We start from the raw sequence: 24,874 nt of genomic DNA, 5'->3' as shown, positions 1-24,874 counted from the left end.
GATTAAAAAGTTACATTTGGTTTCATTAAAAAGTGAACAGAGTCATAACGATAGAGACCGACCAAAGTAAGCTTTTTCTAAAAGTTTACGAAATTAAAATAGTTATTTTAAAAAGTTTAAAAGAAGAAAAGAATATGATTTAAACTATATATTAAATTTATACAATTAAATTTTATATAATAGACATCGATAGAATCTACGACGATTGCTATTTCTAATAACTAAGTGATTATGAAATTCAAGGCTAACGTCATAATATACTTTTAAGAGTCTTTGAAGATTTCAAAGTTTATGTTTCTATCCTCTTTCTTCATTTGAATTGATTATTACAAGACAGTTACTTCATCTACTATAGTTGTAATATTATTATGAGATAGTCCACATCATAAATCTAATTTTTTAAACAAAAAAAAAAAAAACTATAAAATGAGGTATAGTCATTAATTAGTTGCATTGTGAGGGATGCTAATTAATCTTTATTTAAATAATCTGATATAAGCGCTTTTAGTTTCTCTCTTCTTCTTACTCAAAGAATTTTATTTATTTATTTATTTTTGCTCTTAATGATATATATATATATATATATATATATATATATATATATATATATATATATATATGTGGTGGAAAGAACTCTCAATTTTCTTGACCACATTATCATTTGAGAACTTTCTAATTTCCATGGGCTGGATAGTTTTGCATGAAAAACAATATCTCTAATTTATATCTATTAATAATTATGTGAGGTATAAATTCTTAGAACAATTATTACAAGAGAACTACTTTGTAATAATCTAAAAATAAGCATGATTTCAAAAATCAAAAACCAATATCCAATTTGATTATAGCCTTTACAAATTAAGTTATAAACACTACTTCAATAGATCAGTTGTGTTTATATAAGTCTTTTAAAAGAACTTTATTTTAATTTGACAATTTAAATAGGAATTAAGTTCTTTTAATAAATATGAAAATTATAATTGAAAATTTGAAAGAAAAGCATACAAACCAAAGGATTATTTTTAGATATGACAAAATGAATCAAATATTTATAAATATAGTAAAATTTTACTGTTTATCAACAATATATATACTATGATAGACTACTATCCGTGTCACTTATAGATACAAAATTGCCTATAGTGATTTGATTTATCGATGATAGATATTTTTAACAGTTTTGTCCTTTATAATAATTTTTTTTTAAAAATAAAATCATACTTAAAAAAAAGTATAACAAAAAATGATCGAGAATAATAATTGTGTGTTTTGACATAGAGTTGTTGATAAATACATTTGACACGGCACAATTGTTATTATTATTTGTTCTTAATCGTTTTTAAATTATGATTCCAAGGATTCTTCCGAATCTAAATAATAACAAAAGTAAAGACAAGATGGCCAAACAAGAAGAACCAAACGCATACAATATTTGATGATAAATTTCCCTGGAGGATGAAAAAGCTACATTTCAGAACGTTGGAAAGACCAAACAAATAATTAATGGTCCCATTATATAAAGGCCAATACTCCTTCATTTTTTGTTCATATCACTTCTGGAAAGTTTAGAAAGTATTTGTTCTTCCCCATGGCAAAATTGGCTTGCTTGGTCTCTTTTTTCTTTTTGGTTCTTTCTCTTCTAAGCCTTTCTCAAGCAATCTCTTTATGCAGTGGGCCATGTCAAACGTTGAACGATTGTCAAGGTCAATTGATTTGTATAAATGGCCAATGTAGTGATGATCCTGATGTTGGAACTCGCATTTGTTCAAGCGGCAGTGGTAGCGGAGGAGATGGAGGAAAATTTCCACCATCTTCAAGTGATGGTTGTGAGGCATTTGGAAAATTACATTGTAAAGGCAAATCGTTCCCCCAATTCAAGTGCTCCCCTAGAGTGACTTCCTCAACCCGAGCTATCCTTACAAATAATGACTTTAGTAAAGGTGGCGATGGAGGAGATCCATCTGAGTGTGATGGAAAGTTCCATCATAACTCTCAACCTATAGTGGCATTGTCCACAGGTTGGTACAATAGAGGATCTAGATGTGGACAGAAAATTAGAATTACAGCTAGAAATGGACGGTCGGTTTTGGCTAAGGTGGTGGACGAGTGTGATTCAATTAACGGATGCGACAAGGCACATGCTCACCAACCGCCATGTCGAAACAATATTGTGGATGGTTCAAATGGAGTGTGGCATGCTTTGGGACTTGATATAAATGTAGGTGAAGAACCTGTCATCTGGTCCGATGCTTGATTGAACAATGATACTATATTTAAATTTTCTAAGTACTTTTAAATTTAAAAAACAAAATAATCCAGTAAGGATCTGAGTATAAAAATATATATAACTAGTCTTTCATTATCATTAATCTCTTACAAGGAAGAATTAATATAGTTGGTCTCAATACACCAACTTAATTGAGATTGTATAAGTTATTTCCGATATAGTTAATCGGAACCTAAAATTATATCAAGTTATGGTTTGTTTCATTTAAACCAGGTATTAGTAGACCTATACTAAAAGTTCTTGCATCTATCTATTTGGAATCCATTCCAATTATTCTAAAAAAGAAACAAAAATATTTAAGATGAAATGAAAAAAATACAAAGAAAAAATTATGATCTGATAAGTAGTTAATTGAAACACAACTTGGTGGATTATAAAATAGTGGGCGCAAACCAGGTCACAACCAAGAATATATTTCTTCTTTAGTAATCTTTTTATATGTTATGTTTCCAAAATCAAACAATACTGACCAATATACGAAGAAGCCTTGCCTCTAGAATTTGGTTGTAACGTTCCGAGAAATAAGATAATTTTGAAGTTAATTATCTTAGTTTTGTTTAATTAGATTTAATTTATTGGGGTTATTTTGAATTCATTTAATAAGAAGTATTTGATTTTGTGAGAATTGAAATTAATTTAATATTTGTTGGATGAATATTTAATTACGTTAGAGGTTTTGGCATGTACTGTTTGTTGAGATTTTGATTAAATAGTAGGTTAAGAGGATTAAGTGAAGTCGTGGATTTTTACTGTTGTTGAAGTTGAATTAAATAATTATGGATGTTATTTAATTAATTTGTAGAGTGGAAATTTTGTTGGAGATTTGATAATTATATGTATATGTGGACATATATATAATTATGGGAAATGAAAAGATAATTATATTTGTTGAAATATAATTATTTAAGGAAAAGATAATTTGATTTTAGAGAAAAGATATTTTTAGGAGAAAAAGGAAAATAATTATATTTTTGGTAAATATAATTATTTATAAAAGGATATATATTTTCGAGAAAGATAAATAATAATTAATTATGGTGGAAGATAATTAATTATTATTTATAAAAGGATATATATTTTCGAGAAAGATAAATAATAATTAATTATGGTGGAAGATAATTAATTATTTGGAAGAAAGATAAATAATAATTAATTATTGTGGAAGATAATTAATTATTTTGGAGGAAGATAAATAATAATTAATTATTGTGGAAGATAATTAATTATTTTGGAGAAAGATAAATAATAATTAATTATGGTGGAAGATAATTAATTATTTGGAAGAAAGATAAATAATAATTAATTATTGTGGAAGATAATTAATTATTTGGAAGAAAGATAAATAATAATTAATTATTGTGAAAGAAAATTAATTATTTTGGAGAAAGATAAATAATAATTAATTATTGTGGAAGATAATTAATTATTTGGAAGAAAGATAAATAATAATTAATTATTGTGGAAGATAATTAATTATTTGGAGGAAGATAAATAATAATTAACTATTGTGGAAGATAATTAATTATTTTGGGAAAAGATAATGGAAATAAAGATATATGTATATTTTGATATTATATATATATCCTAAAAGGAAAAGGAAAAGGAAAAGGAAAAGGAAATAATAATAATAAATATTATTGTTATTATTTGGGTTTATAAATAGCATTGAAATGCTTAAGTTGAAAAGAAAAGGAAAAAGAGAAAGGTTCTTCATCTTCTTCACTAAGATAATCTTCTGCCGCTGCCGCATCACAAGTTTTAGCTATGATTGGTTCCTTTGGCAAAGCTTGAAGAATTGATGAATTTTCTCGTCAAGGTTTAGACAATTTTTCAACCTCAATTTGGTTAAGTTTGAATCTGCTTTAATTGGGAAATTACTATCAGCAAAGAAATATTTTTAGATAATCTTCAAGTAAGAGATTCTCCTACTAGACCTTCGAACTGAATTTAAAAGATCACATGTAATTATGATTATGCATTGATAGTAGCTAAAATGCATAACTTGATACTATTGATAATGACTGTTATTATATTGATGATTGACGATGATGACTGATATGTTTATGATGTTCATGATACATGATATATTAATCACATGAATAAGAACGTTATGATTAATATTCATGTCATGTTATGATGTTTATGATGATGTTACTGTTGGAATTTGTGTCCTAAAACTCGTACTTTGTTATTTGGTTCAATATAATTTATTATGAATGCTATAATCATAAGACCAATAAATTAAGGTCCCGAGCCTATTTACTAGTTTGTCATATATACTTGAACTTTATGTAGAGACATAAACATGAATTAAGTTCAAGTTAATAGCCCAAATGGTATGAATAAGGTTGGGTAATTATTCTAGATAAACACTATGGATGCGGTCCGCTCCGTAGTAAGTACAAATGATGTAATCCTGAATCGTTCATATAGAGACATGAGAGTGGGGGCGTCCTATGTAAATGGTTTGCATAAGACTGGAACCACGAAGTAGTCATTTTTAGTTGTAACACTGTAAACTATAAACTGACTATTTCATTTATGATGACCTAGGTAACTTGATCTTAATCTTGAGCTAAATATGAACTTCTGTTCATTTGGTAGTATTCTTAGATCTGCATAGGTGAGGGCAGCTCAACATCGCTGGCTTAATAAGCCTCCCATTTTAGGGATAAGATCGAGTAGATAACTAGTGACATAGGGTGCAAGATGGAATTCTCTTCTACCCACTTTTGGGATAGTAGATAGGTTGTTCCCTTAAGAACTGAATCCAGGTCTTGAACAAGGGGCCTCATCTTCTCATTGACCCGAGAAAGATTCAGGTTTATAGGTTGGACCTTAAACCAATTGTTCAATGGTGGATCAGTGGGTCTTAAGGAACAATATGTAGTCTCGGAGGTAAAACGGTATTTTGATCCAGCCGAGATTATGAACAACCTGTGAAGGATCGACTTACTTATCATGGTTATATCAGGTGGACAGAAATATATCTATAGTGAGGGAAGTGCAACTAAAAGTCTTTAGTGGAATGACTCTTTAGTTAACGAATGTTGATTAACTTTGGTCTAAAAGAGTTTAGCCAGTTAATCTCGAATCGTTGGAGCCCATGATCTATAGGTCCATTAAGTTCCCTACTAGCTTATATGGATTCAACTAAGAACAAGTATGTTGAAGTAATTCGAATTGTTCGAATTAAGAAAAGAGAGAAACCGACAAATATATTAGATATAAGTCGGTAGATATAAACTTTAAGCTTTGTGTTTAAATATGTATATAGATTCATATTTAAAAGCTTGAAAAGTTTAGAAACGGTCAAAGTTGTAAAAGTCAACATGTTGACTTTTAACTTTGAACTTTGACCGGATTTATATTCAAATATGATTTGAATTTTAGAAAAATGAATATAGATTAATACTCGGGAGATTAGAATTAGTCAAAACGGGAAAATTAGTAAAAAGTCAAAAAGTTGACTTTTGACTAAGAAAAGTCAAAGTTTGACTTTGACTTAAGTTGGTTAAATGACCAAAATGCCCCTTTGACTAATTACTTTATTAATTAACGGTTAATGGAAAATGTGGCAAATTATTATGAATTTGAAGCCATTAATTTATTAAAGAGTTAATGAATTGATTAGGTGTTGATAAGATATGAAATAATTTACATGCAATTTGCATGTAAATTTCATATAAAACTTCTCATTACCGAATGAGAAAAAGAATGAAGATTTCTCTGAAAAACACCTAAATGATTCACTCCCCATCTCTCTCTAAAAAAATTCTCTTTGCAAACTGAGTCCCACAATTCTGTTCTTGGTCCTGAGCATAGTAGGTCAGCTTGATGGTTGTCCTTGTTCGTGATATTCAGGCAAAGAAGCGTTGGATTAAAGAAGAAGTTCAGAACTACAAAGGTAAGAACATCGTTTACCTTTTTGGTTTTTCGTTTAAGTCCATCGCATAGTAGATGCATGTTAACTTCTAAATCTTTTAGATGCATATAGAGTAAAGCATGATCCTTTAAATTCCGCTTCTGCATATCTTTAGTGCTTTGTTTTTTCCATCAGTTACATGCTTTGGATTGTGGTGTGTCTGTTAACTTTGTCTGTTAAGCTTTTTACCTCACATGTATTGTGGTCCTATCTATAGGGTCACTCGCACGACTAGGGGTGTACCTATGGGATCAATCGCACGATTTAGGGGTGTACCTACGGATCACATGCATGGTTAGGGGACAGTTATATTGTGTTTACGGGGTCATTCGCAGGACTAGGGGTGTTCTGACTGGACCACTCGCACGATTAGGGGTATACTATGTATTACATATATGTTTATGGAGTGTGTACCTGCGATCACTCGCACGACTAGGGGTGTTCCTACGGAATCACTCGCACGATTTAGGAGTGTTCATACGGTCTCACTCACTCAAGTGTGCTCCATTGGACACACAACGTTATGGTTATGTTTCTAACGGAAAGTTAACAGATCACCTAGCGGGACTAGTAGTGGGTCCCTTACTGAGTATATTTATATACTCACTCTTTCCTATGTTTAATATTTCAGGCTAAGGTAAAGAACTTAAGAAGCTGACGAGCGACAACGAGGGTTTCGTGGCATGCCATATGGGGACACAGTTCAGCTTCCGCACTCATTTATATGTTTTTAAGTATTTTTAAAATTTAACCATTTTACTTAAAAATTTTATCCTATTTATTTTTTTAGTTCTTTAAAATTGTTAAAACCCGCGAGTCACGTTTTCAAATTATTTTTGTTAATTTTTAAAATCTTATGTTTTTTGTGAACGTCTTGATATTAATTTTATAAAGATTTTAGTTATTCTCTTTTCCAAAATGTGTCTTTTGATGTTTATCTTTTGAGTAATAACCTTAACTTAGTTTAAAAGTTTGGATCGTTACATTAGTATTGAGATCACATCTCTTGGAAATATAGTTTCAAAATTCTGAATTCGAAATATATTCTTTTTGTTTGAAAAATATATACATATTCTTTAAAATAATGTCAATTGTCGAAATGATGATATCTTCTACCATCTATGATAAGAAGTCATGCAAATTATTATTGAACTAAGCTCGTTTTGACATATACATGAATTGGATTGAAATAAAATTTTTTGTCTATGAATTTTAGTTTGTAATATTCTAGTTCTATTAGATTAACATCTAATGATCTTTAAGATCTTACATTATTAAGTTAACTTTAAATTTTTTTATAAAAAATATTATTTGAGTTTGATGGATGAAGTTTTATTTTAAAATTGGTTTTAAAAATGAAATAAATTGTATATCTTTTAAAGACAATTTTTTTTTCAACTTTTTCAACGTAGAGTAGTGATTTTTTCTTTACAAAATGAAAATTATCCGAACATATACAATAACAATGTCCAAAAAGTACGTGTATTGTTCACTAAACCAACGATGGAGAAATCAAAGATGTTGAAAAAATGGAGAATTAATGCCACTGCCTAAGACAAATGAACACCTAATTAGTAATTTAGATGGGATTTTTTTTGGAGTACATATATAGAAACTATACGAAATTAAATTCTAGAAATTACGTAATTACTACTTTCATGACAGAAGAAAAACCAAAATTAAATGTCATTTTTCTTGAATTTTTTGATATAAATTAAACAACGTTTTAGTGTCTTAAGCTGTTATATATATATATATATAGGATATTTTGCATGTGTGCATGCATGTCAATTATTGCCCAAATCTATATCTATAAAGAAAAGCATAGACTTAGTCAATATCAAACACAAAAATGACATTTTAAAAATTTACGAGATAATCTCAATGTTCAAAAACTAAACCAAACACAAAAACTTGATATAGTAATTCAAAGGTTAAACCAGCTTATAACTTAACCTAAAACTAATTAATCTTTTTAAGTCAATAGATAATGGATATTGTTAGAGAATAACATATCTTCACATGTATAATAACATATCTTCACATGTATACCTTTATAATAGTATGATATAATTGTCTACTTTTTTGTATAAACCATCTTCTTAATTTTTAGTTTCGCACTAAATGTCTCGTACCATCGAAGATAGTTACCTTTTCTTATAAACTCATGATCACCATTCACTTATCTAGCCAATATGAAACTTTGATTATATATAATAACAATTTAAAGAAAAGGTATATATTATACCCACGCTTGTCTTTACATGACCCACTCTTATCATTTAACAATAGAAAACCTATAGAATGATGATAGATTAAAGTAATGATATATATAAATATAACAAATCAAAGAAAGTTATTCTCAAGAAGGGAAAAAAAAAAGACTATCTTATCTAATTGAGATTCAATTTAATTTAGATTCCCTAGAAGAAAAAGGGATCCAACGCTATAATGATTTCCAAATTCGATTAAAAAATGAAAGTAAGACAAACTTAACACCAAATTATTGGTAAGTGTTGCCACGCATGATGTGTAATTAAGTGTTGCCACGCATGATGTGTAATAGGTGCACCTTGTATGGGCAGTTCTTAATATGATTATTTGTCAATTGGTATATTCCTAGGCCAATAATCGGCATGAAATCAATCATAAACAATGACAAATCAACACCATTGGCACCATATACCATTAAAGAGAATCCATAGGCGGCTGAATTTCGGGTCCTCCCTCCTATATAAGAAGGTAAAGGGATGGGTCATATTTTCACTCAAACCACTTCAAAACATCAAACAAGTTTTTTTCTTCTCAATCATCATGGGAAATTTGAGATTGCAACTGTTTTCTTTTATTCTATCGATTATTATGTTTTTTCATCTTTGTGGAGCACTCTCTTCTTGCAACGGACCATGTCAAACCCTAAACGATTGTCAAGGACAATTGATTTGCATAAACGGTATATGCCTAGATGATCCCGACGTTGGCACACATATATGTTCTGGTGGAGGAGGAGGAGGAGGACCTAGTCCTAGATGTCAATCAATTGGCAATTTGAATTGCAAGGGAAAGTCTTTTCCCCAATTCAAGTGCTCACCCCCAGTGACTTCCTCTACTCGAGCAGTGCTTACAAATAATGACTTTAGCAAAGGTGGGAGTGGAGGAGACCCATCAGAGTGTGATGGGAAGTTCCATAGTAACTCTGACCCAATAGTGGCATTGTCCACAGGTTGGTATAATGGAGGTTCTAGATGTGGGAAGATGATCAAGATTACTGCTTCAAATGGTAGATCGGTGCTGGCTAAGGTGGTGGATGAATGTGATTCTGTGAATGGATGTGACAAAGAGCATGCTGGTCTACCTCCTTGTCACAACAATATTGTGGATGGATCAGATGCAGTATGGCATGCTTTGGGACTTGATATAGATATTGGTGAAATACCTGTCACATGGTCTGATGCTTAGAATTATATGTCGCTCTAGACTATGTATGCGTATGTGTCTATATTGAAATACAATATAGAGATATATGTGTGCTTTTTATGATAATAATGCAATAATAATAAATATAATAAAAACAATGAAATATGTAAGTGGGTGTTCGATCCATTGTAAAGATATGAATAAGTTAAAGGATAGTGAGACTTATCATCATTATCTTTTGTATAATATTGTTTTTTTTTGAATAAAAATCAATTTTTTGTTCAATTTTATTTTATGGGCAAACTTTTACAGCTTCTTTATGGGTTGTTTTTCGATATAATCAAAGCTGTGTTAAGAGATCCTACATGGTCAAGTCCCTTTTGAGATTTAGTTTGACAAATTCCTATAAATAAATAAATGAATAAAGAGTACTCAAAGAAGTCAAATATGCTTTGAATGCCAAGATGAGATTCTAAGAAAAAGTGAGATTGATGAACCCCTGATGGATAGTTCTCCATAAGTGATTTATTTTGTTTCAAAAGTAGATATTGTTTTAGTAATTTTAATAAAAGATTTTTAAACTATTAGTCAAATTTTCAATGAAAATACATGTTTGTGATTGATTTGAGAGGGCTAAAATCAATTTTGTCAAGTTTAAAATCGTTTCGAAACATATTTTTTAATCACTCAAGATTAATTTAATATTCTTAATTAAATGCGATTTTCCAATACTATTAAAATTTATTCGAAATGATTAAAATCATATCTAGAATAATTTTGAAAAGACAAAAATGATTTTAATCCTTTCAAGCTGTGAGACAAAATGACCGTCAAGCATACCAAAATTCAAATGAATAGAAAATCGTATGGTTTTAGAATGTTTCACACAAGGTACTTATTAGATCTAATAATTGATTAATTTCTTTTTTTTGACAATTTTAATTTATTAATTATTTAAAGGTTCATAATATGATCTTTTCTCAAATAAACTCAAACTTGCTCTCTTTTTTTCATCCTAGCAAGAAAGATGAGTGTTAGGTCTCTGTGATTAGTGATTACTCTCATAAAATATGATTTTTCTGTCGCTATACTTACAATTTGAGTTTTTCGTTCTTTAACCATTTTTTCCCTTTTTATGCCAAATGTATTTTTTTTAAAAAATTAATTTTTTTATTAGCTAAAAATATTTTCCACTGTTTTAAAAGTTCCATAAATATTGTTCAATCCCTAAATTGCATCATATGATGATGATATACTTAGCTTAGCTTTTCTTCATGGGTCTCTATAAACTTTTCCAATATTATTTGTAATAAAATCTTTGATTTTACCTTACATTAACTTAGATGAGTTATTATAGTCATAGCTATTACCTTTTCTTTACCACATAATATACAAATCATAATTCAACCTTATTCTTATCACTTTGATTAAGGGTATATGCAACTAATTTGTTCACAGCTACACTAATTAACCATTTCTGTTTGTGTGTATTTATATAAATGTATGGTATGTATTTGTGTATATATGCATGCATGATTCACCAAATCATATAGATGTTATCAGGATTCAATATATAATAAAATATATATAGTTTGATAATTAACTTTATATGTTCTTAACATTGTCATATATGTATATATTAAACTTATATAGTCAAGATCATGAGTGCAATTAAATTAATCTTTAATCTACCTACGTAATTGTGTCTCCTCCCAAACATGAAAGTCATTTTCAAACGGCCTATTTTAACTTTTAAGGAACCTCCATATTTATTCATATAAAAATATTCTATTAAAAGATCAAGATTGAGAACATCATATTGTAAGGATTAATATTGGACAGTTTCGACCGATGCCATCTCACAATAAATGGACCACTCAGTATTATTTGATTATTATCAAACTTGTACGTAATCTCTTATTTGGAACTGTTATTTTGTTTGTGTTTGGATCTTAATTATCTATGTTGGATGATGTTATAGATTTTTTGTCAACTTGACCTTCAAATTGCTTTCTAATGGTCTAGTCTCAAATTATTTCGAGCTTACATATGTAAAAGATCTTCTTATCAGAGTGTGATTGAATGGTGTGATGCAGAGTCTATCACATTTTAATGCATAAGTTAATACATAAAGTGCATAGTTTAATGCTAAAGCATATAAGACGGTTGGAATTCTGATTGAGATTAATTACATCTTCTCCTTTATTTTTGGGATCATCGAACAAGTTGTTTATAGTTTCAATATATATATATATCTTAAATTGTAACGTGTAATGTTGGCGGTGTTGAGGGTAATAATAAACACTCGAAGTTGCAAGGTATGTCAGACCGAACACATCTTGATTATTTTTTGATTGTCATATGTATTTATCAATTTGGTTATTGGTTGATCTAAATTTTAAGGAATTAATATTTTTCTTTTGAGACACATTTTTTGTGCCCCTCCAATACTTTATAAGCTTGGGTCCATGTATGTTGGCTTTTGGTCTTGCATTCAACAACCCTCATCGATGTCATTTTCCGATCCATTAATCTCACCCTAATTTACTAATACTATAAATTAAAAGTATTAGTAAATTAGTATTACTAATACTAATTTACTAATACTTTTAGGCATTTAAAAGAGTTACTTTTTCTTTTTTAATCTCTCTCAATTTGACGTAATCATTATGTTTAGTTTGAAGTTTTTTAGAAACAAATTTTAAATTGAAAAATGGTTTATATATATATATATATATATATATATATATATATATATATGTGATATTTTTCTATTTTTATACATATTTTGGTTTATAAAGTTATATTTTAAAACATCTCCTTTACAGATTGAGTATTAATTTTAATATTCATCTAAAATAAAAATGTAAAAAATATAAGTTTTCATTTTTATACTTTAGGTTACATTCCATGTAATTAGTTTTTATACTGATCAATTATCTAAGACCGGTCCTTATATTCTCAATTTATCTTAATTTCAATAAAAAGATTATCACGCGCCCCCATCCGGAATGCGTCTCTCCCTCGCGTTTCGACCTCGAATGCGACTTGGGTAGCTCCAACGTCTCTAACGAGGTATCAAAACGTTCGACCTTAAACTTATACTTAAGAGAGTGTGCTTTATAGAATGCATATCCCCTAAGGCTTCCTTCTTAAGAACTTGCAATACAATATAAGAACGCAACACTTAAGAACTTGAGGAACTTGTCAATTTTATTCCTTCCTTAACAAACTTAGTACATTTACAAAGCAATAATGCTTATCAACTTAAAGCTTCTAAAAATTTAAGTCCAACACCTTATACGACTCTTATCGCCTAGTCCAAATGCCACGTCTTTCCTTCTTTACATGGCCTCTTTACTTCGCTTACCTAGGGAAGGGAAAACTTGAAATGTAAACCTAACGCTTAAATGAGTGACATTTTAGGAAAACCTTTCGAGAATACAAGTACATGCTTAAATTCATTTTGCAAGATCAATTTTACAACGTGTCATCATTAGCTAAAAACATAAACACCTCATTTAGCCTCTACTTATTCCTTTCGTTAGGACATTGAACCATTACCACACATAGACTATTATGATGTCGTATCGTCATAAGCATCCCTTGGAGATTTCTAGGTTCAATCAAGTTGTTCAAGCAGTCAGCTCAAATGTGGGCATCTCAACACATATGGCCACACTAGTAGAAAAAGAGCCTACGATGACAGTTAAATAATGCTGTTATAGAAAGATTTCGTGATCGTTATTTGTAGTCATTGATACGACAGTCATGAAAAGTATTTTATGACAGTTCTAAAAAACTATCATGAAATGTGTTTTTCATGACAGAGAATAAATGTCATGAATTACTTAACTTATGACATATTATAACTGTCATTATTTAGATTTTATGACATATTATAACTTATGACATATAATAACTGTTATTGTTTATATTTTATGATAGATATGACATATATTAAATGTCATTATTTATCATTTATGACACTTATTAACTGTCATCATTTAATGGGAAACTTTTGTAAATGTAACAAAACACCAAACTATTTACAACCCATATAACAAAATCCATAAAGTTAGTCATTTTTTAAATATTCCAGATTTGTCCTTCCATCTTTCTTTTATTTCTCGCGATTCGTCTTCCTCCTGCGATTTTGTCTTTCTTCTTTCCTCTTTTTTTTTTTTTTTTTTTTCTTTTTTTCTGCAATTTCTTTCCATCATCTTTCTTATTTTTCAATTCTTATTTACGTCGTTTAATCTTTCCATCATTTTTCTTCTTTTCCTTTTTTTTTTTCGCTTTTTCGTCGTCTTTCTACTTTTCCTCTTCTTTTTTTCACTGCGATTTCTTTCCATTGTCTTTCTTCTTTTTTTTTTACGTCGTGTATAAAAAATAGCAAAATCTTAATGATCGTGTATAAAGAATCTTGAAAAAAAAATCATTTAGATTGGAGTAGCCAAATGTAAACTATCGTGTAAAAAAATAAACAATTGTGTAAAAAAAATAAAAGATTGTGTATAAAGAATCTTGAAAAAAATTATTTAGATTGGAGTAGCCAAATGTAAACGATCGTGTAAAAAAAATAAAAAATTGTGTATAAATGATCTTAAAAAAATCATTTAGATTGGAATAGCTAAAGGTAAACGATCATTAAAAAAAGTAAACGATCGTGTAAAAAAAATAGTGTATAAAGAATTTAAAAAAAAAATTATTTGGATTGGAGTAGCCAAATATAAACGATCGTGTAAAAAAAAGTAAACGATCGTGTAAAAAAAGTAAACGATCGTATAAAGAAATCTAAACGATCGTGTACCAAAAGAATTAAAAAAATCGTGTACCAAATTTTGAAAAAAAATCATTTAGATTTGGGTTTCCAAATCTAAACGATCAAACCTAAATGATCGTGTAACCAAATTTAAACGTAACCAAATTAAACAATCGTGTAACAAAATTAAATGATGGAATTGAAAAGATAAATTGTAGCCATATCTAAACGATTGCGTATCAAACAATAACCAAATCTAAGCAAATATATTATGCACACGTTGTTGACAGGGTATTTTTGGTATTTTATACGGTGGGCCTCTAGGCTTTCTTCGTTTTTGGAATTGTTTTATAGAGTGTAAATATTTTGCCGCTTTTTATATTTTTGAAAAGACCCCTCATTTAATCTACCATGAATTTAATTAACTATCAAGAAAACGTTTTTGATGACAATTTTTTTAGATTCAAATGTCATAATTGTATTTTCAGTCCCTGTTTTTTTTTGCCCTAATTTTTATTGAATCCATGTTTTTCTTGCCGCTCTGCCATTACACAAACCAATACAATCACAAAGTACTATACAACACACTCATATGGAAAGAAATAGTGAACACTTTAATAAATACTTTAATATATGTACACTTGTTCGTAACTCTGCCATTACACAAACCAATACAATCACAAAGTACTATACAACACACTTATATGGAAAATAGTGAACACTTTAATAAATACTTTAATATATGTACACTTGTTCGTAAAGTGTTTGTACAATGAAGAATGAACATATATGTTTTGGTATGAATAAACTATTTAAATAAGTTCATTTGAACCAAAATTTTGCTACCAAACCTACAAAAAAGTCTATAAATCAATGAATTGCCACAAATATGGCTTCACTGCTCCCATGGATTATTGCAAAACCTAGTAAGAAAAGAAAACGATGATTGTAGCTCAGAATAAGACTTGTTATAAAGATGGGAAATAGCGCAAACACCCACAATGGACAAAGCAACAGTTAAACTTTGAAGTCATTTAAACTGATAATAAAAAATAAAAAAATAATAAAAAAAACTCATAAGAGTAACATTAAACATAACAATAACTTGTTGTAAAATGAGACTCATAATTGTCGTGTAAATGTAAATCACTTACTTGGTAGCTTCACCACTATAGTAGATCAGATTCGTGCAAGACCTAATAAAAACACATAAGTTACACACTTTAAATCAATACTATCGATCAGCTGTAATCTACAATAGAAAGTTTTGAACTACAATAGCATACAATAAATGTCAAAGAAAATTCACAATTTCACATTGAGAGTGTTGAACTACAATATAAACCAATATTAACTCTATGAGAACAAGAACATTCCTCCATAGGCAAATAAATGGGCTTTGCATAATTTAAGTGCCACACCATATTTTTCACAAAAGTATTATGCAACAGAGACTCGGGTTTGCTAATCAACAAGAGTAAACCTAAAAATAAACTAAAAATAGCAATAAATTTAAAAATTCAAAACAAAAGTGTCATTCATTCTTGGCTTGCTACTTCAAGTTAAAACTATAACAAAAATAGTTTTAATTTTATAGCTTCTTCAAAGTTTTCTTTCTCAACAACCTTTCCATTATGAGGCAATAAAACTGAACTATGATCATCAACCAAGAAACAAATGAAACCTCACTTAATAAAATAAAAAAAAAATAATAAAATGAGATCGAGAAACAAAGAAAAAAAAAGAAAAAAGAAAAAAAGAGAAGGAAAACCACAAAAAAAAAAAAAAAAAAACAGAAAAAATGTATCAGTATCAAAGATGAACAAACCAAATAGGTATGAATTAAGAATGTCCCAGCCTGAACAAATATCTTGCATAAGATAACTGCCAAATAGCTTCGAAAGAAAACACCAATCAAAGAGAACGCCAAAAGCATGTCAGTACATATATTGGTTAAAAAATAGAAAACAATTTTGATATTAGTATACCAAAATTCCCATGATTAAATCCCAAGCTTCCCTTTAATACTCACGTTTTCTTTAATGTAGTTAAGACAACCAACATTTTGGACGAAGGCAACAACATTCTTTCTTTAATACTTGCAGTATGTAAAGTCAAAGAAGAATATGGTAAACATAAAAGTAGGGAAAAAGAAAACAATAAGAGTGACTAAAAGACGAAAATGGATGCTTACTGACTCCAAGTTGGTAAAAAATTCAAAACCTGCAAGCTTTTTCATCCCAAATATCAACATAAGACTTTGAGATAATTCTAACAAAAGCACCTCAGATTGAGGATAAAAATATCTTCTAGATTTGTGTCTATCAAGTTTAGCTTGGTACAATTATATTAACCATGCTAGATCGCCTCTCAATAAAGGATGTTAAAGAAGGAAAAAAGAAAGGACACAACAACCAAGATTCTAAATTCTAAGCTCTTTGTAATACAAAGTAGTCAAGTAAATACTTCATCGATTTATTTCAATGCCATACACCATTAGACTTTAAAATCTTACCATTCATTTTTCATTCTCTTTTTCTCAAAACTTCCTCCCATGGCCAGAAATCTTCCTTGGCCTTGATTTCCTAATTCGAACAAACAAAAATCAATTAAAAATCAACCAAATGCTTCACTGAGGCATTTCATCCAATACATTATAAGCTGATACAATTCTATCATTAATAGCAATTGATAAGAATCTACTAGTGTTCTTTTTATAGTAAAGTTTAACCAACTCTTCAACAAAACCAATTTGCTTTGCAGCAGCAACAACATGGAGTGTCGTATTCTCTTTTGTAGTTATCTTCTTAGTGATCCATGAGGGATCTTTGTAAAGATCAATAAAACTAAATAAACTACAAACAAACAAGCAAATCACCTCTAACTAATATTTTGTAAAGATAAATCTCTTGATAATCCTCAATTTTTCTCAATGTCGTTTTCTTTTCTCCCATAATCCTTTATTTCTTTGAATAACCTGCAAGCAAAGAAAGAAAATGTGAATTATCAACAAAAGGATATCAAGAAGATGAAATATGTATAGATTACAAGTACTAAATTTCGTGGTTGTTCATACTGTATCCATCTAACAAAATTCATTGTGGTATGGATAATAATCCATCTCGTCTTCACTAAAAAAAGAGCTATAGAACACAAATGGGTTCTCAATCATATCTTTCAAGATTAGGAGTCCATCATCACTATCTGCCTACAATTCACGACATCAATAATCTGTTTAAGGCCCTCAAAACTATGGTATCATTCATCGTGTGACCCTGAGAATCTAGAACATGAAGATTAATACAAGATGATAATCTAGAAACCTGTGAATCAAATTGTCTCGCACCTACGTAGGAGACATTTCCAAACAAAAATAAGTAAATAAACTACAAACCTGCCAGTATTCACATGTACAATAAAAATATTTTGGGAAAACCACATCATTTTAGAAATCCTCTTATTTTTCCCTCTCTTTTAATCAAATAACAAGACATACAACATAAGTACATCCATAACTATGATCCATTAATTTTTCAAGTTCCTTATAACTAAAAGTGAAAAAAAATTCAGATCCGAATGGATCACCACCAGCCATAAACAACATGTTCACATTTACGTTTCAGCCATCTAAAACAACATAACTATTCAACTCATGTAGCAAACTAACCTCGAATTTATTGACAACAATATGTGATTGCTGCCCCATCTCTTTCCAACTCATGTAGCAAAATTATTGAATATGACATTAGAAACAAAAGATGGTAATAACTTTTCAACAGATATAACACAAACATAGACAAAATAGTCAATTAAGAGACCAATCAAACCAAAACTGTAATTCAAATAAAAATCGAAAATATAAACATGTACAAGAAGATACATACTATTGTAATAGGTTCCTGATCATAAATATAAACACGTACATATTTTATTAAAGATAAACACGTAAACTCTTCAAACACAAACTATTATAACTCACCCTTAATAACCTAAAAATATAATAATGTGAGAGGTCAACTAATATGGAATTAAGGAGAAAACTAATGTTCAACAAACTTGCATTGCAAAAACCAATACAGTATTTTAAAATTTTAATTAAAAGAAAAAGAAAACGCCATTAGTTGATAGAAGGTTCTAAGAGTCAAGGTTGGGTTCTCCTCCTTCCTCCTCTCCCAATCTCAGTCTTCGCTCGCCATTGGAATCCCTTGCTCTTTCTCTCCATTTTTCTTTCTCCACAGCTCACACGGTGGCTGAGTTTTTTGAATCTAAGCTCTTCCAAAATTCCAAATTCTCCATTTCTTCTTCTTTTTCTTCTTCAACTTCTCTCACAATTCCAGACTATAATCATCATCATTTCTCCCATTCTCAATCTCCATCTTTCTCCAGATTTTCCTTCAATTTCTCCTATTTTCCCCTCTTGAGGCTTATTATTCCTCTCCCTTTTCCCTCTATGTTCTTAACCCCCTTCATTCTCTCCTTTTCTCTTCTCCTCTCTATCCCTATCCTTTTCCTTCTCGCCCCCCATTTCATCACTTCCCGCCCTCAATCCATCCTCATCCCCCCACCAGATGATCACGGCGATCTCTTTCTCTTCAATCGCGCCACCGCTGGATCAAATCCCAACAACCCATCTACGTTTTCCCTTCTTTCTTCCTCCTCCAACCCTAATTTGAAGATTGCTTTCCTCTTTTGCACTAATTCCGACCTCCATTAGGTGTAAGAATTTGATACAAGAGTTTTATTGAGATTGTATCTAAAGAACGACATTTATGGAAGAAGATACATTCTTAACTGTTTTAGAAAGCATGTCTTCTGAAAACCGTCACTCACTAAGTCTTTCGACTTATCCTTTCAAATCATTTCTCACTTTTTGGGTACAGATTGTGTATTCCCTAATGTTGGTCGTACTGTTGTCCGGCCCTCAATTATTAGAAATTGTGAAGTCATTTTGAAAGTTAGTTTTGAGTCTATAAGAAAAGTTTAGGATGAGCATGTCTATGTTTATTGTTAAAGTTTCAATGCTATAAGTTAGTTTAGTAGAAAGTTTATTGTCATGTTTAAAGCTTCCGTTGATGTATCACAATAGTTGCAACTAGTGGTCTAAGTTATTAGTAAAAGCATGTAGCTTGTATTGTTGTTCCTTTCGAGCATGCATTCGTGTAGTGATTGCTAGTTAAGTTAGACAGGTTAGTCGATTGGTTAGTGTTGCCAAGATATGGCAATCCTTGCCAATCCTAGCACCCCTTTCAGAGCTAGGTTAGGGGTTCAGGAAAGAAGCTCCGAGAGAGGGTATGACAACAACACCATCACATTGGAGTATACAATGATGATTTATTGCATTATAAAGTAGATGGTAGTTAACCTTGATGCCATAATTAGAAACTTCTCAGCTCTTGGATGGAAGCACCTAAAGTTGTCGTGTCCTTCCCCTACACCATTGAAGCTCTTTATCTAAAAGCAGTTTCTGAGCTTTCAGCTGAAGTTAGGTGCAACCATCAACTCTAAACCTTTAGCCATCCTACTCCCAAACACTCTCATCACCTCCTCCAAGATCCAAATCTTTAGTCGCCCTCCTCCTTATACAAAAGAAAGATGGTTTAAGATTGCTGCTTCAAGATAGATTGGAAATGAATTTAATAAGATTGGATGGTTAAGTTCAAGTGTTATTGAAGATGTGTCATTGTTTTAAAGATGACAAAAGAAGAGAGTCATTGTAACAAAGGAAGGCCTAAAGAATTTTTGAAAATTGGCTAAGTGTTGGCTAGGGCGTTGCATACTCTAGGCAGCCAAAAGTGTCGAGAGAACCTTTGAAAAGACAAGCCAAAGGTTGAGATGTGGTATGTTCCGAGTGGCATCAAGACAACCTTTATAGAACAAGGCTGGATGGCCAAGAGTATGCTAGGCAAGAAAGCTAGACATTTAGGAAATGTCAAGAAGCTCTAAAGAGGTTGGCATGCAGCCAAGAAGGAATGCCATGCGGCCAAGAGATGGGCTATGCAGCCAAAGGGGCAATTCGACAATATTCATGATTCACAGTCCTAATATTTCAATCAATATTCATGGAGTTTCTTTAGTTGTCAATAAGTCAAATGTGATGTGGGATCTAAAACTTTGGAAGAGAAAGGGCTATCAAATGATTTCAAAATTTAACAAGCAAAAAATAAAAATATGTTTTGAAAACTAGAGCACAATCTATCTAACTAAGAATTATTAGTTTCACAACATAATAAAATACATAGATATTAGGTATCACTTCATTAGAGAAGAAATTGAGATAAGAGAAATCGAAGTTATCAGGATCCATACCTCGAACAATGCTTCAACATTCTGACCAAGTCGTTAGAGAAAACAAAATTCATATGATGTCTTGATGTAATCGAATTTGAACTACTTGACAAATAGACCAAAATAGCGATTTCCATGTTACTTGTAAAGGTGAAGGACGAAAAGAAACAAAAACAAAAAACCTATTTTCTGATGTAACCATTAAGCTCATTGTTGAAGCATATCCTTTAAATTTCTACATACAAAAGAAGTTAGGAGTGAGGTTGAGAGAGAGTTATTTTGTAAAGTTCATCACAGATTGAAAAGCAACAAAGAAGATAAACCTAGCCGACAAGTTAACCTCTATAGTTAATTCTTCTTTCCCCAACCTTTCTTCTTATCATCTTCTTCTATTTATTAATCGTTCTGCCTTCTACTTATTAATCATTCCACCTTAAAACATCTTCTATCCCTTCTCTTATGTGCAACTGAAAGAGAAAGAGAGAAATTCATCTTCTTTGAATGCTTGAAACAAAAGAGAAATTTTTTTTTTGCAGTTCTGAGATTTGCATGACTGTAAAGCGGAGAGTTACTGAAGTTAAGTCCTTTGAATTTCAAGATAGAGCACATGTATGGTAAATAAAAAATTAGCGTAGAATAATCTCTTATACAAGAAGATTTTACTTTGTGTATAGACATTTGGGTTTTAGATCCAATAAGAAGAATGGTTGATAATCAACCAAGAAACAATCAAGAAGTTCTTGCGATAAGCCAAGCATGGGAACAATCAAGAACAACCTCAAGATTTTCAACAATGGCATGAAAACAAACAACAAAACCTATTAAGAAAGCAAGAATTACCTCAAAGTATCTTAGAATTTCCACCGTGAATTAAAGAACCTACAAGATTACCTCAAATGATTGGAAACCGAGAAGAAGACCTTTGTATAGATTCAGATTCTTCTAAGAAAGAGGAATTAATTTGTCACACCCCCTCTCGGACTACCTGCTACCTTAGACCGAAAAATGGTGTGAAGCCGACGAACAACGCTTTTCTATACCTGTATCTGTCGACTCTGCTTAAAACTTTCATGTGATGAACTTGCCAATCTAGTATATAAACTATTATACATTCAACAAAACACAGCGGATCCTAGGCTAGTCAAACACAGCGGATCCTAGGCTAGTCAAACACATACATGAAGTATCTATAACATACAAGGGTGTATATACATCATAACACAACAGACTCTTTGCCCAACTCAAAACACGTACTGGCAATCGATAACGAAGCTTCAGCAGACTAAGGCAGTCTATCAGGCACCGAGAACTCGATCTCTACCTGGAAAATGGGTAAAATATTTTGGAAAGGGTGAGCTATGAAGCTCAATGAGTGACTCAGTTTAAAACTATGAATTTAAAGATAAGAGCACGTGAAAACTTTACACATATAAATCTGTTTACACAAGTCGTAAATGTAAACGTGTAGTAGTAAGAATAGCTTCCTCAAATACTCAGCATGTTCGTCATTGAAATCTAGCAAGGTATATCAAGTATATCGAAGCATTTTAACTAACATGACAAATCTACGTTGTGCAGGGTACACCTAGTACAACAACGTTTACAAGCTCTACGATGTAGTGGGGCCCGCCCAACACTCACGACAGCATCGTTGTTACGGAGTACACTCAACGTCAACAATGAAATCTGACCAGTGCGCACACGGTAATCTCTAACCTCAGGCTCAAGATCTCAGTCATGTAGTTAATGAAAATTTCATAAATCATCTAAAAATATTAAAACATGCTTGCTTATAAATTTTACACAAAGCTCGAACTTTACTCAGCTCTTTCTTGGAAAACTGTAGTTCTTAAAACAAAACTTCTTACTAATTCATGCTTTGCTTAAAACATTGTGGTTTAAATACTTTCCAAACATTTAATATCTACATGCTAGCATAAATTTCTTTAAGAAATCTAGTCTCCAAATGTATACTTGAAAATAGTCATGAAATTCAAATATCTTTCATGGCTTCGTAAATAAACATTTATCGCATTCAATCATAATAACAGTTATGGAAAATATTCCAAAGTTGGTTTTGTCACTCACCGTCTTGGGCTAGATCCTTGGTCTATAAGCTCGGTTTAATTCTCCTCGGCCTGCCAACAACCCAACCGAGTATTAGAACTCTAAATATTCTGGTTTTCTAAAGATATACATAACATGTCGCACCAAAGATGACGCTCACGAAAACAAAGCTTAAGAAATAAAATCCTATTTCAACAACTCTCTGAAATTTCAAGATTTCTAACATAAACTTCAAATGACTATAACTTTCTCAATACTTAACCAAAATGAGTGTTCTTTATATCAAAATCTTCATTTTGAGATCTTCTAAAACTTATCTGAAGACATATAAATCTGATTCTCTGTGAATAAACTCAGATAACCCTCGAAACAGAACAACTTCCAGAATCGCGTGCACACGACCCCTTTAACTTGTCCCTACAATTTAACTGATTTGTAGTCATTTTTGGTTCACAATTTCTTCATGAAAGTTCTAGTAAATTGAATAAGCTTTCCAAATATACCAAATAGAGATCCTAACTCTACCAGTACACTCTGAAATACAAGAAAAATCAAAGACCTCTTGATTTCAAGTGAAAACCAACTGCCCTATTTTCTTCATCAAAAAACACCCAATGAATATCCGAATTTGCTCTAACTTTCTTGATAAAATTTGTTTAAAAATGAGTTAACTTTCAGTCAATGTAAACCTTACCTTTTAATTCCATTTGAAGAGTTCAAACCGAATTAAAAACCAGTGATGTGTAGAATGAACCAAGATTCAGCCATGGATACACTTTGCTTGAGTTCTCCTTCTCTTCTTCAACCTCAAAATTCTAGTAAAATTCCTCTTCTTCTTCCAAAATCTCTCTTAAATGTTCTCTGCAAATTGAAGAAGGAAAAAAATGGAAGTTGGATGAGAATTTGTTTATTAAATGTTTGGCGGTGAAGGGAAGAAGAGAAGAAGAAGAAAAGAAAAAATGAAATTTTCTTCTCTTTTTTTTTTTTCTTCTTTTTATCATTTCTTTTCTTTAATTTACTTAATAAAACCATTTAATATATAAATATATATATTTACACTTAATTTCCAGTTTCTTTTCTTTTTTTTTTTCCACATTTAAAGAAATTAAACCAAGAAAATATCGGGTTTACATAATTTCTAAATCCTCATCCCAACATTCCTCCAAGATTTCAGCCTCCAACTTTGTTTCAAATCATTCAACATTAAAGAAACATGAATCAAGAAAATTTCCAAGATTCAAAAGAAGAATTTGACTCAAACAAAAGAGAAATGCAATTTCATCAAAAATTTCATGTAAAAAAGACAGTTATTTGCATACCCAATCTCAAATTCAACAAACTTAAATTTCTTTTCCAGAACATTCCAGAAGAATTGCATGCAAAAGGAACCAAGATCGAATCTTATATTTGTATCTCTACTGAACCAACATTAAATTAAGGACTATATGAAACTTATTTTCATGAAGTATTCCAAACCTCTCAACTTAAACAGATTAACGTTACTTGTCAAGATCAACATTAACATCAATTGCAAAAGTTTCACAAATGGGAGCCATGGAGTCTCCCATTTCTCAACAAATCCAGTGCTCCTCTTGTTATGGTTCTTCCATTTCATGTTAGCTCACCTCCTTTTCTAGCCTACATCTTTTAGAAATCAAACTCAATCGTGCAATTGGAACCAACAAAATTTGAATTCAATTGAGTCAGTTCATTCTCGAAAATTTGACAACGAAATTACATATATATTCACATATATATTTATGTGTGTACTATTTTTTTCTTGCTTGTTAACATTTCCTTTTGTTATGTCATGTTTTAAAACTTGAAAATTTGAAACAATGTTCAAGCTAAGAAAGAAAACTCCATAAAACAAGCAAGCAGAAGTGATCAATCACATTTTTGTTCAAATAGAGCTCACAATTACCTCTATGCAAATTTGTCAATCGATGCTAAATTAAAAGCACGAAAGAAGAATAAAAGCTTCCTAATATCTAAATCAACATTCATGCAGGCACTTTAGTCAAATGTGATGTTGAGATTTCACACTTTGAGAGAAAAAGAGTTATTGAATGATTTCAAAATCAAAGAAGCAACAATCAAAATATATTGTGATAACTAGAGCATAATA

At 30.6% G+C, this 24,874-nt stretch overlaps 2 protein-coding genes and 1 long non-coding RNA gene across 4 annotated transcripts; 2 read left to right on the top strand and 1 right to left on the bottom strand.

Annotated features, from left to right (window-relative positions):
* Positions 1-1,588: 1,588 nt before the first annotated feature.
* LOC103503008 (kiwellin-like) lies at positions 1,589-2,254 on the top strand. Its single transcript, XM_008467153.1, has one exon. It carries the CDS (start codon positions 1,589-1,591, stop codon positions 2,252-2,254), a length of 666 nt encoding a protein of 221 aa, XP_008465375.1.
* Positions 2,255-9,011: 6,757 nt separating this feature from the next.
* Positions 9,012-9,671, top strand: LOC103503006 (kiwellin-like). Its single transcript, XM_008467151.2, has one exon. The coding sequence runs from the start codon at positions 9,027-9,029 to the stop codon at positions 9,669-9,671; it is 645 nt and encodes a 214-aa protein (XP_008465373.1). The 5' UTR covers positions 9,012-9,026.
* A 5,423-nt stretch (positions 9,672-15,094) lies between these two features.
* Positions 15,095-23,752, bottom strand: LOC107992153 (uncharacterized). Of its 2 annotated transcripts, XR_007824881.1 has the most exons (8): positions 23,441-23,646; positions 22,768-22,817; positions 20,701-22,000; positions 18,062-18,102; positions 17,273-17,371; positions 16,910-16,979; positions 15,549-15,590; positions 15,095-15,317 (listed from the first exon to the last, which is right to left on the bottom strand). It is a non-coding gene; the product is annotated as an uncharacterized LOC107992153 (long non-coding RNA). The 2 variants fall into 2 exon arrangements; XR_007824880.1 differs by having other exon boundaries at positions 15,100-15,317; positions 18,062-22,000; positions 23,441-23,752.
* Between the last annotated feature and the right edge of the window lie 1,122 nt (positions 23,753-24,874).

The sequence above is a fragment of the Cucumis melo genome, chromosome 11, assembly GCF_025177605.1.
Source record: "Cucumis melo cultivar AY chromosome 11, USDA_Cmelo_AY_1.0, whole genome shotgun sequence".
Taxonomy (NCBI): domain Eukaryota; kingdom Viridiplantae; phylum Streptophyta; class Magnoliopsida; order Cucurbitales; family Cucurbitaceae; genus Cucumis; species Cucumis melo.
This window is presented reverse-complemented; position numbering and strand designations above follow the sequence as displayed.

Bases quoted from the DNA above. Each gene is read 5' to 3' on its own strand.
- LOC103503006 (XM_008467151.2), top strand. From the start codon at position 9,027: ATGGGAAATTTGAGATTGCAACTGTTTTCTTTTATTCTATCGATTATT.
- LOC103503008 (XM_008467153.1), top strand. From the start codon at position 1,589: ATGGCAAAATTGGCTTGCTTGGTCTCTTTTTTCTTTTTGGTTCTTTCT.